We start from the raw sequence: 14,808 nt of genomic DNA on the forward strand, positions 1-14,808 counted from the left end.
TTACTTACATCATTACAGAAATGTAGTAACTGCAAAAGCAAGTGTTCTGAGCCCTGAAAAAAACAGATTTTGCACATGAAGATATCTAGTCCTATAGGATTAGCCACAATGCCATCAAAAATCTGCTTCATTAAAATAGCTGTATTACTTAACAAGTTGAGACTGCTATTCTTAAAAAAACCAGCATCCTTCCCATCTTCTCCACCTGCTCCATTGCTTTTGTATCAGTAGAGAATTAAGTTAAATTTGTTTACATAATTTAACTTTTCAATAACATTGCAATACTTAGTTCTGACTTTGTCCAAGTAACTCCCTGTCTCTTGTGTGGTATTTAATTGATGGTAACAGCTAGTCACTTGAGAACTTCCCTGTGAACAAGCTAACATCAAATTTACCTCTTATTCTACAGCATGAGAACAATATCATTCACCGGGACTTGAAAGCAGAAAATGTCTTCTACACCAGTAACACCTGTGTTAAGGTGGGAGACTTTGGATTCAGCACAATAAGTAAAAGAGATGAAACTTTAAATACTTTCTGTGGCTCTCCTCCCTATGCTGCCCCCGAACTCTTCCGAGATGAAAACTATGTTGGCATTTACGTAGACATCTGGGCACTGGGAATCCTGTTATATTTTATGACGACAGGCATCATGCCATTTCGGGCAGATACAGTGGCCAAACTGAAAAAGTGCATTCTTGAGGGGACATACAGTTTGCCTCCCTGCCTTTCAGAAACTTGCCAGAAACTGATAAAAGGAGTCCTTCAGCCAGTACCAACAGAACGATACTCTGTCAAACTTATTATGAACAGTGAATGGATGCAAGGAATACAGTACCCCAAACCTTTACAGCCCTTTAAACTGGATCCAAAGTATTTATCGGACATCAGTACACTCAAAGAGGAAGAAATTGAAGTGAAAAATATTCTGGAAGATCTGGGAATCACAGAAGAGCACATTCAAAATAACCGGGGAAGAGATGCGCGCAGCTCAATAACAGGGGTCTACAGAATTGTTTTGCACAAGGTACAGAAGAAAAGGGCACTTGAATGTGTTCCTATCATGTCCCACCCAGACCCCAAAGAACAAGACTTGAGGAGAGGAATCTGTTCTTACAGCGGGATGAAGCACACATCCAAGCTGTGTTCTATTTTATAAATTGCACTGCAGGCTTTATACTTGGCACATTTAACAAAGGGTTTTATTCAGTTTCCACAAGTTCTGGTGTTACATTTTTTGTAATTTTTGAATAAACCAAAAATGCCTCAACTCTCCTTTGCATTTCTCAAGTCACCGCAAAGTGCTCAAATAGAGGTCTCATGCATTTGTTTGTTCCTTGCTCCAGAGAGAGAGCCATGGTGTAGCCAGTGCAAGAACCCCGGTAAGTGAAACAGGTAAGGGATCATTAGTGGAGGTGATCCTTTAGTAAAGGTCAAATAGTATTGCATTTAACACACTTGGGAGATTCTCAGTACAGGCACTTAACAGCTAACTTCTTGAAAAGTTGTACCTCAGCTTGACTCAACTTTACCACTGCAAACCAGGACAGTTTATGCAAAGAACTAAATTTAAGCAGAAACCTAAACTTAAGCAGAAACCAGAACATAATCTAAAGAACTGCAAATTCTTCTTTAAGACTTCTTCAGAAAATTTAAACATAATAAAATGTGTATCAGAGCCTGGTTGTTTTTTTTTAAATTTAAACTAACAGCAATGCTGTTGTTGACCACAATTCCTAATTTGTCGCAGTTCAGAAAAGCAAATTAGGATATGCTGCTTTAACTGTGCATGTGTGGTTGCAATTCCTAGCACATAACTGGTTGGGCTACCATCTACTAACCTCTGACACCTCCCATTACTCACACCATTCTGATGGTCTAGAACTGCCTGGACTCCAGTTGCACTAAAGAAAGATTTAACTGTACTCCAAAACTCATGTAGTTTTAAATTCTTGCTTTAGCACGAGGTATCATGAACGCAACCAGTAACAAAATCCACTTATATATATATATTGAGCATTACAGGCTTGTACTAACTCCTACTTTGGCAACAAAGGCTGGCACAAAGCCAATTCTGACACTCTTGACCACTGCAAGTTGAAAGTTGGATAGCCTGACAATTGTTCTGAGCATCACCAAGATGTAGATATTCAGATTTTCAGCTTTAATTGCTTATTTTATACGTCAATCTTCAACACCATCAGCTCCAGTGCAAATGGTGGAAAAGTACAGTAGCTGTCCTCTGAACAGGCATAGCTGTCATGCCTAAGCTAAGAGGTAGAGCCTGTATGATTTTAGTTAAGGCAAGTAAACTAATAACAGGTTTAGAGAGGTACAGCTAGTGCTTTCAAATTTAAGGGTAGGGTGCTTTATCTATTATGGGGACTGATGAGATGATCAGTTGACTTTAAAAGGAGTAATTAATGCAAATGAGCAACAGAATGACTCTGAAAAGCCACCCATGGGAATCTGGACTCAGTGAGACTCAGGTAAGCACAAAGCAAGAACAAATCCCCCTTCACAGTTTTTCTGAGGGTGATAAAACAATACCATCTTTCCTAAGACAGTAATAAAGATGAATTGTATTCCATAAGCTGGGAATGAATTGCTCCACTACGGAAAGTCTCTGTATGAAAGCATTTAAGTTATCTTAAAACACGGCCCTGAAATAACAGTTTTGCACCAGCCTAAGCAACCCTTTCTTTCCATTTTTGTAATGGAATGATATTAAGAAGAAAGATCCAGAAGGTCCACACGGCTTGTGAACCCACAACTTTGGGTTTTCACAGGGCCAGTTTCCTCTTTCTTTCCTGTTAAAGAAAAAAAAAAAAAGCATCCTGAAAACCCAACAAGTCAGCACTACTCCAACAGGTTTCAAATATCTCAAACTTTATTTTAATAAAGGATCAGCCCCACAGACCATGAGGTCCCTGTGGTTAACTTTGTGCCAGTAGCTCACTTTGTGGCTTGTCCACTGCCAGCAATGGACTTTGTTCAATGGCAATTTGTTTTTCTGGTGTCAAGACAAGTTTCACGAGGGCAACCTAAACCAAAATACTTGCAAACACTATCATCATGCATCATTGCTCCATCATTTTCAGCAGAACAAACAGATTAGTATTCATCAATTTATAATAAACAACTATTTTACCAAGGCTTGACTGTACAAATACAGCAAATTATCAAATCCTAGTGAGTGACAGATAGTACAAACACTTCATTACACACAAAAAAAAATGTAATTTAACAGACAAATCATTTTTTGCTACTTTATATTAGATAATGTAGCTTTGTAGAATCAGCAAAGAAATAAATTCAAGAAAACTTCATTCTGTACATTAGCTCAATTTAAGTATACATTACAAGCTTACAAGGCTCATGTCATAGTTCATTTCCAATCTGGGCTTTAAAAATCTACCAGAATGGACTCCCCATTAGCATTGTATATGTACCACTTGCAAAATGGTTAGCTTTTAAGCTTGCATGTTGGGAAAGAAAAAAAAAAGAAAGAAAAGACCCCACTCCTACAATATTACCAATAGTGAGAAGGACTTCAAAGTACAAAGCCAAATTCAAAGTTAGAAATAGTCTTTCAGAAATGTATTATATAAAAGATTAGTGAGAGGCCAGAGCTCCAGACAAAGTGATCCTCCTCTCTTCCTTCATTTGCCAATTAAGACAGCTCCATAATATCTACAAATTTATTTGAAAATTCTGCTGCCTTAGATACTTCTACTAAACAATCCTGAAAGGAGCCAAATCAATGAACCCACTTCTTTAGAAGAAAAAACCCTACTACCTCCCTTCTTTTTCTTCTTTCCTCCCAGGCTGCTGTGATTTATAATGCAGGTATAAAACACATTAATATGGATGTTAGGAGGAATTACATAGTAACTAACACAGTGGGTCACAGAGTTTCTTGGAAGAAAAGCACCTGTCAGTCTAGCCATTCTTGATACAGTCATTTTGACAGGGGAGAGAGATTCTATTCCAGCAATGAACATTACTTGGTTCTATACCTTTCCCAAAGCAATGGGGTGATGGGAAGTAGACTGGGAGAAGAAAGAGAAGGTGATAAAGGGAAAGAGAAGAAGTGCAGTATTCAGAAGATTGCTTATTGTGAAGGCACTGAGAACCCTAACATTAAAAGCTTGGACTATTTTGCCACAGACTTGAGTACAAGTAGAAGTTAACAGTATAGGTTTCAAGTCATTTTACATGGAAAGAGCAAGCAGAAGATTTTTTTTTTTTCTATGTACAAAGACCTTGTAATAGACTACAGCTACTGCTCAGCAATTAAAAAAATTCAGACATGTTAAGGAATCCACATAGGCCCTGGCAAGTCCCTCCATCTCCAGTATATTAATGATTTTAGTGTTCTGAAAAATACTATAAATATCAGCACACTGTATTATGACAAATCTTTTCAAGGAGCTTAAACAGTTTTTCCATGCTCCAGTAAAGTACTATTGTACACTGAAGCTTCAGCACTACTGCAATCCTTTTTAGCTCTCTCTCTCTCACCCTACCCTCACACCTTGTTTCATTCCCCACCTCACAGAGGTATCTTAATGCTCCCCATTGGAAATGGCAACAGTAACGCCTTCAGACTCTGTTGTTGCAGGGATTCTTGGCACTTTCTTAGCAGGGCTTGGGATGTGCTAAGAAGAAGGGAAAAAAACCATTAAATACAGTTTTCTAGTTCACAGACATTCATACTTCATGGCTAGTCCAACTCTCAAACAGCATTCATGCTACACTGGACAGCTGGGTCTCAAGTCAATCATATCAGTCATGCTTCATGCAAACTGATTATGTGAAAAGAGCCAGTTCTTGTTTCATTCTTGAGCAGTTTCATTCTTGTCATGATGAAATGTACTTTTTAAAACCCCATGTTCAATTTTTTACTTCTGGCTTGTATGTTACATATGTTAACAAAGTATTTAATATAATTTGTTAAATCACCTTCTCTTTTAACATACATGCACATGCTAAGACAAACACATAAACTGTTCCACTATTTATATCAAGCTTTAAAACTGAGTGTTCACCTCATGAACAACGCCTGGGTGGACAACTTCGACTCCTGCCTCCAGAGGTCCATCGCCCATGAGTGGGCGCCGGGCGTAAGTTCTCCTGTGTTTCTCATCCACACGCACAAGGTACCATGTTCCCTCGAACAGATCTTCTACTGAACATTGCGGAATATAGTTGGCTGTAAAAAAGCCAGTAACACACTGTTAGTTGGTTCCTGGTAAGAGTTTTACGCAATGCAGGTCTTTGCAGTTTGGATGTAGTAAGACAGAAAAAACAAGCCTGTGCTTTCGTTTCAGCCTCACTGGGCCAATGAATACAAGCTATTCAGAAGTAGAAAGGGTCCGATATTTCCTTCCTTCTAGACCCTATTCATTTGAAGTCAGGTGAATTAATGATGAGCATTTTGCTGTAAGACTCGGAATGATTTATATATATGAACTTCTTACCCAAATGATGTGTTTCCTGTCTAATCTTCATGTTTTCAGCAAAGACATCAGGTGCAATACATTTTCTTGAGTCAAGTCTTGTTTTGAGATCAGAAAGGCTGGCAGTTATTTTGTCCAGTGCAGAACCTACAATATAAAACCATCACATAAGGTAGCACCAGTGCCGAGAGCTGCGTGCTGACATGTTAACATTTCAAGCTCATTCAACATATTTTGCATTACAGAAGCTAAATTTTTAGTTATTTAAAAATATTCCCAATTACTCAATCAAAATGTTAACAGAGTTTGAAGAGTATTATTTATTTGCCCAAGGAGACACTTTAACATTCCCTGGAGCTGGAACATCTTCAGTTTAGCATTTCTGTCATTCACCATTGCTCTCCAGGTTTACTTATGCTGTTGGGTAGTGTAACAAGGCACGCAGACGTGAGCTGTGCAAGGGAGTTAAAATTAACATCTCTTCATTTCACTCACCAGGAGTGGCATCCTGGGTAACTCTGATGGAATACAGCGTAGCAGCAAAACCAGAGCCATATGAGAACACACTGATTCTCTGTCCTGCGAGCTGCTCTGGGGAGTACCTGCAAATCAAGCAACAGTTGTTTAAAGTGAGAATTAAGCCAAGGTGCCAATTTTAAACAACTAGGAAGTGCAGCTAGCTTAGAAAAAGCAGCCAGCAAATTATATTGACTACAACACACATTTAGCATGCTATGTGCATAAATGATGACTTTTAAAAACACAGTTTCAAACACTGCTGTTAGGTGGTGAGCTCCAAAGCTGCCTAAGCAAAACAGAGCAAAGAAATGCCCAGAATATGATTATCTAGAAGGGAGCCAGTTTTCATTCTTAAGTGACCTAAAGCCTAAAATGAACAACCACATATTGGAAGGCAAAGTCAGAATAAAGACAAAAGGATCCAAGAAGAATGATTTCATTTAGACTTAACGTGATTTTGTAAAAGTCTGTCATTGAAAAAAAAAAAAAGAAAAAGTTAAGTACATACTAATTTAATGTGGCTTTGCTTATTACAGTGAAACAGAGAAGGCACTCTGATTCTCTTTTCCACTGCAGTGGGATTGGGTTTTTTTTGGGGGGGGTTTGGGGGGCGAGGGTGGGCAGGGAGAAGGCTGAGGCTGGGAAATGACACCACCCTATAAATAAGATCCTACCTTGGAAGGCAGTAAGCAGCTGTTTCAGATCAGCTGCTGACATAGAAATGTTGAATCTGCTTGTCACGTGAACATATTGTGTGTGCAGAATAATTTTTTAACTTTAGTCTTTCTTCTTAAGGTAATCTAGTAGGAAAAGGTTTGCTAGATGATGCTTTTACAAAGGCTTTCTGAAACAAAAACCTTTTATGACCTTGCATATAGAAAGCTATGACTTTTTTTCAATTTTATGCTTACTGGGCTAGAAGAGAGGCAAGGCAACCATAGACTGAAGGGGTATACATATTTCCATTCTGGTTAGATACAAGTAATGAATCTTTGGTTTTCTGATTGAAGATCTCTGCGCTAGCTTTCATAAAAGCTTTTTCCACATCTCTGTCAAAATACGTATCTTCAAGTTTGACATCCCTATTAAAAAAAAAAAAAAAAAAAAAAGTAGTTCAGAAACAGTTACTGAAATAGCAGAAAGTAAAAAACACACCTTGGAGGTGTAACAAATTAAGATTACATGGATAAGGAAGACAGCAGTCATTCTCACCTGAAAGCTTCCAGACCACTGAAAACACCATTTGCTGTTTCTGGGTTCTGGTCACTAAGAAAGTCATTCAGCAAGAGTCTAGCCACAGATTTCTGTACCAGTTTACAGTAGGGAGAATGGAAGATCATGAATCCAAAGTCATTCAAGGTGAAACGTCTGTCTGTCCCTTCTGGAAGTGGCAGAAATGTTGTGTTACAACTTACATTTAGTACTCACTTCAGCTATGAGAATAAAATAAGAGGGGTGGCAGGATACCAGTCATCATATCGCATCAGCACACAAGAGACAACCATAACACTAACTATTGCTGTCAAGTTCATTTAAAACACTGCTGCTACTTCTATTTAAAAATTAGTTTCTTACTGATCTTTTGCACCAACATTTGCCCTTCTAGAAGAAAAAGCTATAAGCTTAACAGAATCTCTGTATTTTTACCCAGCATTTTGACATAATAAATAATCTGCCTCATTTAACTATCTAATCTTCACACCTATGCATAATATGAATGAAGCAATTATTAAACACATGGGGTAAAAAACATCAGTATCGCTACAAAACATTTAAGTGTTAACCTCAGTATCTTAAGAGCCTCAGTGGAGCAGGGAATAACACACTTTTAAGCAAAGTATTATACAAAACACCAAAAAAAGCCTGTAGAGACTACTCCTTACTGACTATCAGGTACTTAGCCATACCAGAACAGAAATAAGATGTTTTTTATGGGAGAAAGCAAACATTTCAATTGCCTCAGAACACACAAACACAAAGAATGGGACCCATATACTAGTCTTTAGATTGGATGCTAAAACTTGAAAATACATTGTCTGTGTAGTTACACATTCCAGTGTTTGCCAGATCTTGCAATATCATCAGGTGAGGCTACGTACCCTTTTGCCACTGGGCATGGATTTTGTTGCGGTAGACAGTATAGCAGCGATCTAATGCACTGAGGTAGCACTGTATAGATAGTTTGCCATCAACTACAGGATATTCAGAGACCATATCAGGTTTATAGAAGTCATATGCATGCTGCATGTGGGTTCCACGCAACCCTGACGGAGAGAAATTGACAAAAGTTGAAAATTACTTTATTCAGCTGCTTTGAGCCAATGTGAATGGATCACTTAACACATGTGAGGAAACAAGCAGTATTTGGCCCCAGTGAAGCAGGTTTTCATAGCACTTCGGGCTCTTTAAGGTAAGGTTTCACACAGTTCTCAATCGCTTGTTAAGTACGGTAGGACTGAGCATGACAAACACAAGTAACAAATGATTTTCATTGTTTCACCTTGCAAGTAAGAGCACTGTGTTATTCAGCTCTAGTCCACTCTGTCAATTTTATTGGAGAATCCCCAAGAAAATAAACAGGAGCATCTCCAGTTGTTCCTTGCTGCCTCCTGTAACGGGACTTGGCCAAGTTAGCCCAGAGCAACAGGAAATAACGTGCAATTTCTGACATTAGTGGGAATTAATCCAGCCCTCCAGCAACACACAAATAACAGGGGAAGGCTTCAGAACGGATCCAGTTATCTGGCTGAACGCCATTTGTTTTCTCACAGGACTAACCTCTCTCAAAAATTAACGGAGCATTTGGACCAACTAGCATAGCAACAGCACCAGCTCCACCTGTTGGCCTGGCATTTCCACTGGCATACACAGCAATGTCTCCAGCAACAACAAGTGCATAGCGTCCTGTGAAAAACACACAGATATAATGATGAGAAACAGCCAAGAATCTAGCTCACTTTAATACCCATCAGCAATTTTTAGACTTTGGTTATAGAGAAGATCACCCCAAGATTAAGGGGTTCTTCAGTCCTGACTTCCCCCCTCCCCCCATTTCAATTTCCTGGCAGCCACTGAAATTTGCAGGAAAAGGCCAGTGATTATCAGCCATGTTGTTAGTTTCTGCACTGTAATTGAACTAGTGGCAAATGCCCAGCAGCCATTTAAGAAAAAAGACCTCAGAAGAGAATAGTTTACCCACTGGGTTTTATATGGTTAAACACGAACACTGTCATTATAAGGCAGACTACTCAAAACCAGAGGATGATGTAACTTTTCAAGAAAACACCCTGAACTTACCATCCCAAGAACTGGACTCAATCCAGTTAATAGCATTAAAAAGAGCAGCAGTGCCTCCATAGCATGCATTGGTGGTGTCGATTCCTTCTACATCCGTATTACCAGATTCTTCAAAAAGCTGCATCAGGACAGTCTTTACAGATTTTGATTTATCAATTATCGTCTCCGTTCCAACTTCTAATCTCCCGATACAATCATAGGAAAGGCTGTTCCTCTCCATGAGCTTCTGAACCACAGTCAAGCAGAGAGAATTGATATCCTCCCGGTCAGAGCAGAAGCCCATCTTTGACTGGCCTAGCCCAATGGTGTATTTCCCAGCATCCACACCATCATACTTCTCCAGCTCTGTCTGGTCAACATACTGTGAGGGAAAATATATTTCCAGTGCAACAATTCCCACATCTTTGGGCCAACAGGATTCAGCATTCACTGGAAGAGACCCAGGCATTGTGGCAGATCTTTAAGAAAAAAAGAAAACCACAAAACCAGCTGATTTATTCACATCCATTTTGAGAGACCCGCTTTCATTTTCTGTAGGTTTCTAGAAAAAGTTATATTTTAGGTATTCTACAAGGTCATTTCCAAAAGGCAGGCCTTTGCCTCTGGGGAGACTTTGGTCTGAGCATACCATAAAGATCATTAAAAGTTTTCTAACATTTTATATTAAGAAGTTTTTAAAGTGAAAATACAAATTTCAGCCCTGGAGATAAAGAGATATAGGTTAAGGCCAAGTTATTTTACTGAAGCAAAACACAGGCCTAACAAGTGTTAAGTGTTTGAGAAATTAGTCTTAATGTTCATTATTGTACTTCTGCTTATACGCAAAGTCTCAATTTTACACAATCAAGCCAGAAACATCAGATTTATTCTTTTTTAAAATGTTGCCAGCTGACAACTAAAGTTTAAAATTTATCCTTACCAGGAAATCTCTGCATTAAAACAGGCCAGGACTTTTCTAAATTGTTTTTATTTTTAAACTAAGTAACCAAAGTCTCTCTGTTTTGTTTATACTTGAAACAAAGACAGCAGAAATTTTTCTGGTGTGGGGTTGGGGTTCTTTTTTCTATTTTTGGTTGGGTTTTTTGTTTGTTTGTTTGTTTGTTTGAAGTATACTCTGTTTTGGCATTCTGGAACACTGGAACTCCTAACACCAGGCCTGGAGGAATATTTCACCGGCTGAAATGAAAACACAGGGATTCTCCCTGGTAGACCAAGTTTTCTTATTTTGACCCCTTAACTTTACTGTCACTACACTCGAGGATATACTACATTCTATTACTTTAACCCTATCCCTATTACCCAGACAGGCAGGATCTTCCTGTACTTTTGCTTACATCCTTCCACAGCACTTGTCCCTTTCGTACCCAGCTGCAAGTACCGTCACACTGACCTTTACCCAACTTCTTCCAGAAAACCACGATGAGCTGTATAAAAAGCCTTTCGCTGCAAGAATGACGACTTTACGGGATGCACATTAAGACAAGCGCTAGGAAAACATTAAAAGCGTTTTCTGTTATACGTACAATCTTATGCAAGACCTAAAGAGCGCACGGCTCACCGTTCATTTTTATTGCCTCTCAACGAAGTTCCAACCGAGGTACCTATAACAACTTACTGAAGCGTTTCTCCTGTAGCCTATATTCACGTTCGAACGCGCAGACGGGAGAAAAAGGCTGTTTGCTCACCTCCTCCTGTCCGCTCGCCCACGACCCGTCACCCACCGGGACCTCTTTCCCCTTAACCCACCCTGTCACGAAGCCCCTCACCTCAGGAGACCGCCGCCCCGCTCCCCCCGCCGAGCCGGCCCTCGCTGAGGGCAGCCCCCCCCAAATGCCTCAAGGTTACCCGTGACCCGGCCGAGGAGACGAGGAGGAGCCACCGGGGAGGCGTGGGGAGAGCCAAGCGGCGTCCCACCCGCAGCGTGGGCCCACCACAGGGCGAAAGGCCGACGGCCTCCCGCCTCCCCACCTGACAGAACCGCGGCCCCGGCCCTTACACGTTGCGGAATCCCATGGCCGGCCGCCGGCGCTGAGGGCCGCGCATGCGCGCTGCGGCGACGGAGGCACCGGGGGGGGCGGGTGCGCCCGGCTGGGGCAGGCGGGTAGTGCGCAGGCGCGGGGAGCTGGCCCAGCCCCTCCCTCGGGGGCGCCGCCCCTCCCGCCCGCGCCCCCGAGGCGGTGACAAGGGTGTTGCCGTGGCCGCCCTGCACCGCGGTCCGCGAAGCTGGCGGGCAGCATTAAGGCTCTGCCGTGGCACCGCGGCAGGGCGACGCTGTTAGAAAGGGGGTGGCCATCACAGCTTTCCTCAAGCCGCAGCCAGGGAAGGGAAGCGCAGTGGTCCTGAGACTCCCCAGCAGCTGCGGCAGCAAGCTCACGTCCCCTCTCGGCAGCACAGCCAGCAAGTCACACGCATCTCCTGCGGACGCAGGGCAGCGCTGTGATCCAAAGCTTGCTCCAAGAGCTGAGTTTTACCCCAAACCCGCACAGGTCCTGCAAGGGAGAAGGAGGGTGCCTTCTGGCTCCCTGTACGAAGGCAGACACGCCACCGACAGCAAGATCCCAAGGTACCAGCTGGGAAAAGGACTTTGGGGTCCAGCTCCCTTTCTGGCACAAAACACCCCACTTCCTCCAAAAGGGGACAGACCGCTGCCAGCTCAGTGCAGCGTCTGGCAGCCACCCCAAGGGTAAGCCTTGAACCCAGAGCAGAGCTCCGTTCTGCTCCAAGAGCCAGAAAGCTGAAAGTTAGAGGCTGCACAGACTCTTAGAGGCTTAATTTTATTTAAGTTTTATACTAAAAGGAGCATGCAGCACTTAATGGCCTTGACCTGTGATAGCCATAGAACAACAGTGGCTTCTAACTGGGTGGTGAATTAGCAGCAAACTCGGTATGCCAAAAGGACTTGCATTATTGGCGAGGGCTGCGGAAAACACTCTGCTCTGTGCTTGCTCCTCACAGAACTTTTGAGGTCAAAACTGGCATTTAATGCCTGTTACTCGCCGCAGTTCTCTCATCAGAAAACTTTCTGTGGAAGACAGCTAAAGGGAGGCTCCTTCTGTTGTATTCTCACGGCTCGCCAAATACCAAGCTTACCAAATATCCCTAACGTAGTGGCAGTCAGGGCTAGCGGGCTGTACCGCAAGGAAGAATGCTGCTGTATAAGCTTGCTCTGATCGCTGAAAGAAAGGGGACAAACGACATCTTAAGTCAGCCAGTCATTAGAGGAAAAAATTTGTTTACTTGATGCAAAACAAACAGCCTTTTGTCGTCCCAGTCAAATGGCAAGCACCACCCCATCATGGAGTTTTTGCTGAAGACGAAAGCTTTCTCAGAAGTACGATTATTTTTAAAAGACTGAGAACCCCAAATGCTTTAATACGAAGAAATAAGAAACCACCTTTGCTTTGTGGCCCTGCAGGATCCTGCAGGGAACGAAGGAGCAGCCTAAACCAGCCGCTACTTTCTGCTGGTGTTGCGACAGACACGTTCCCCCACAGCCACCGCTGGCTTTCATCCCCTTTGTTACGAACTTGGGGATACTCCGTCAATAATCTGACGTGATTATTTCCTGCCTGAGCTCTGAACTCATACGGACCACTTGACTGGAAGTTTGGAAAACCGGCCCCCAGCCCGTTTGCTCCCGGCCGCGCACCGGGCAGCGCCCTGCCAGCGCCCACAGAACGGACCTCGGGCTGCCTCCCGGCACTTAAAAGCAGTGACGGTCCGGCCGCTTCGGCCATGACGTCATCCAGCCCTCGTCCGTGTGTCCGTCCCCCCCGTCCCCCCCCCCGCAGGGCTGGAAGCTTCACAGGTAGCGGGAGAGCGCGTGCAAGGCGCTCGCCGCGCCGCCAGAGGTCCCCGCCTCGCGCCGGCACCCCCGCGGCCGCCCCACGGCACGCGACCCCCGCTCGCCCACCCCACCCCACCCCCCAACACCGAACCGCTGACCCGGCGCCTCCAACCCGGTGGTCGGGACCCACCCGCAGCCCCGCGGGGGGCGGGACCCATCGCGACGGGCGCCCCCCCTCTCTCCCACCCCGGACCGGGACGCCGTGAGCAGCGGGTGCCGGGATGCCCGCCCGCACCCCGGCAACAGACGCCTCCACGGGAGAAGGCGACGGCACCGCCGGGGGCAGCACCCGCCTGCCTTTGCCCTGCGCCATGGCGGGGGGACACGGGACGGACACACACGCCCTCCCCCGCCTTGGGTGGGCGCCTGTGTCGCGACACTGAGAGGCGATGAAGGGACGCGCCGCCGCTTTCGGGCTGCTTTGCGGACCCCGAGGGGGGGGCAGAACCCGGCGGAGCCCCGCAGCCGCCGCGGCAAACCCAGGCGGGGGGCTTCTCCCCCCCACCCCACCCCCCCGCCGGGGGGCAGGACGGGAGGCAGCACCCAGGACCCCCGGCACCGGGGCTGCCCACCGCGGGCACCGAGCCCGTCGGGAGGCGTTTGGCCTCGCCGGCTGCCCCGGGCAGGGAGCGCCGCGGGCGATGCTCCGCGGCGTGCGGGCTAACACGCACGTTGAAGGACACCCAAGCGCGCCCCTTCCTGCTTTTTCTTCTTTTTTCCCCCCCTCCTTTTTTTCTTTTTCACCTTCTCCCCCTCCCCGCCCCTTGCCGCACTGCAGGCGCTACTTTCAACGCCCGTGCATCCGCGGCAAACACCGCTCCCGGCTCCGCCGGCCCATCCCCAAGCCCCGCCGGCGGCTGCGGGGAGGAGAGGCAGGGGCCGCCGCCCAGCCGCCCTCACCTGCCGGAGGCGATGGCTCCCGGTGCCGGTCGCTGACTCCGCGCCCTCGCCGGTTCGCACGCACGGGGCGGGGGGGGAAACGCGGGTCGCCGGCGCGCGGCGCCTTTAAACAGCCCCGCCGCCGGGGCTCCGGCCCGCGCCCTGAGCGGCGGCTCCTCCCGCCAATCAGAGCTGCCAGGGCCCGGGCCCCGCCCTCCGGCCAGCCCGCAGCTGGCGGAGAAGGCGGGGGGAATGGTGTGAGAAAGTGACGCGGCGTGGCCAGAGGGCGGCGCGCCAATGAGGACGCGGCAGAGGCGGCGGGCGCTCAATGGGAGCCGAGCGCAGCGCGGGGGCAGCCAATGGGAGCGCGCTGCCGACCGCGGGTGAGAGTAGGACGGCTGCCGGTCCCCGGCGAGGCGAGGAGGCGGTTGCCCGGCAACGGGAGGCGGGGGCCCGCCCGGACCCGCCGTCGGGGCGCCCCGGCCCCGGCCTCGGCCTCGGCCCCGGCCCCGGCCCCGGGGTCCCAGCGGCGCCTGGGGTGGCGGAACCGGGCGCGGAGGGTCGGGGCCGTTGGGGTCGGCGAGGCCGCGAGGCGCCGGCCGGAGCGGGCAGGGGTGTGCAGGGGCGGCAGGAGGCCTCGGTGCAGGTGACTGGCGTGGGGAAGCGCAGCCCCACGGCCTAGGCCCGTGACATCTGCCTTGCCCGTGAGGCCTCCCCGCAGCCCTTCGCCTTGGCGGGCCGGGGCAAGGCGCTTGGGGCGGGCAGGGGGGCTCCGCCAGTGGAATTGCTTCGCGTGGGGTGCGG

The 14,808-nt window shown here is 46.4% G+C and overlaps 2 protein-coding genes across 7 annotated transcripts in view; one reads left to right on the forward strand and one right to left on the reverse strand.

Moving 5' to 3' along the window:
- The window catches only part of NIM1K (NIM1 serine/threonine protein kinase), a 29,875-nt gene extending 28,716 nt beyond the window's left edge, over positions 1 to 1,159 (forward strand). For both annotated transcript variants that reach the window (XM_075021741.1, XM_075021742.1), the window contains one exon: positions 410 to 1,159. In XM_075021741.1, coding sequence (XP_074877842.1) covers positions 410 to 1,159 — 750 coding nt within the window. The remainder of the gene's footprint in view (positions 1 to 409) is intronic.
- On the reverse strand, positions 1,154 to 14,152 carry HMGCS1 (3-hydroxy-3-methylglutaryl-CoA synthase 1). Of its 5 annotated transcripts, XM_075021735.1 has the most exons (11): positions 11,275 to 11,344; positions 9,279 to 9,736; positions 8,760 to 8,885; positions 8,081 to 8,245; positions 7,194 to 7,362; positions 6,893 to 7,063; positions 5,958 to 6,064; positions 5,484 to 5,609; positions 5,052 to 5,215; positions 4,555 to 4,661; positions 1,154 to 2,810 (listed from the first exon to the last, which is right to left on the reverse strand). In XM_075021735.1, exons 1-10 carry the CDS (start codon positions 11,319 to 11,321, stop codon positions 4,569 to 4,571), a joined length of 1,626 nt encoding a protein of 541 aa, XP_074877836.1. In that variant the 5' UTR covers positions 11,322 to 11,344; the 3' UTR covers positions 1,154 to 2,810; positions 4,555 to 4,568. The 5 variants fall into 5 exon arrangements, with proteins under 5 accessions (XP_074877836.1, XP_074877837.1, XP_074877841.1 ...); XM_075021736.1 differs by lacking the exons at positions 1,154 to 2,810; positions 11,275 to 11,344 and adding an exon at positions 14,026 to 14,152 and having other exon boundaries at positions 2,838 to 4,661; XM_075021740.1 differs by lacking the exons at positions 1,154 to 2,810; positions 11,275 to 11,344 and adding an exon at positions 12,369 to 12,396 and having other exon boundaries at positions 2,838 to 4,661.
- Between the last annotated feature and the right edge of the window lie 656 nt (positions 14,153 to 14,808).

This window comes from Buteo buteo, chromosome Z (genome assembly GCF_964188355.1).
Source record: "Buteo buteo chromosome Z, bButBut1.hap1.1, whole genome shotgun sequence".
NCBI lineage: Eukaryota > Metazoa > Chordata > Aves > Accipitriformes > Accipitridae > Buteo > Buteo buteo.

What these genes read in the sequence shown, in the direction of transcription:
- HMGCS1 (XM_075021735.1), bottom strand. Translation starts at nt 11,321, where the DNA reads ATGCGCGGCCCTCAGCGCCGGCGGCCGGCCATGGGATTCCGCAACGT. An exon ending in CCATGCCCAGTGGCAAAAGG is followed by an intron (nt 7,363 to 8,080) that starts GTACGTAGCCTC and finishes TGCCACTTCCAG; the next exon opens with AAGGGACAGACAGACGTTTC. An exon ending in TACCCAGGATGCCACTCCTG is followed by an intron (nt 5,610 to 5,957) that starts GTGAGTGAAATG and finishes TTTATATTGTAG; the next exon opens with GTTCTGCACTGGACAAAATA.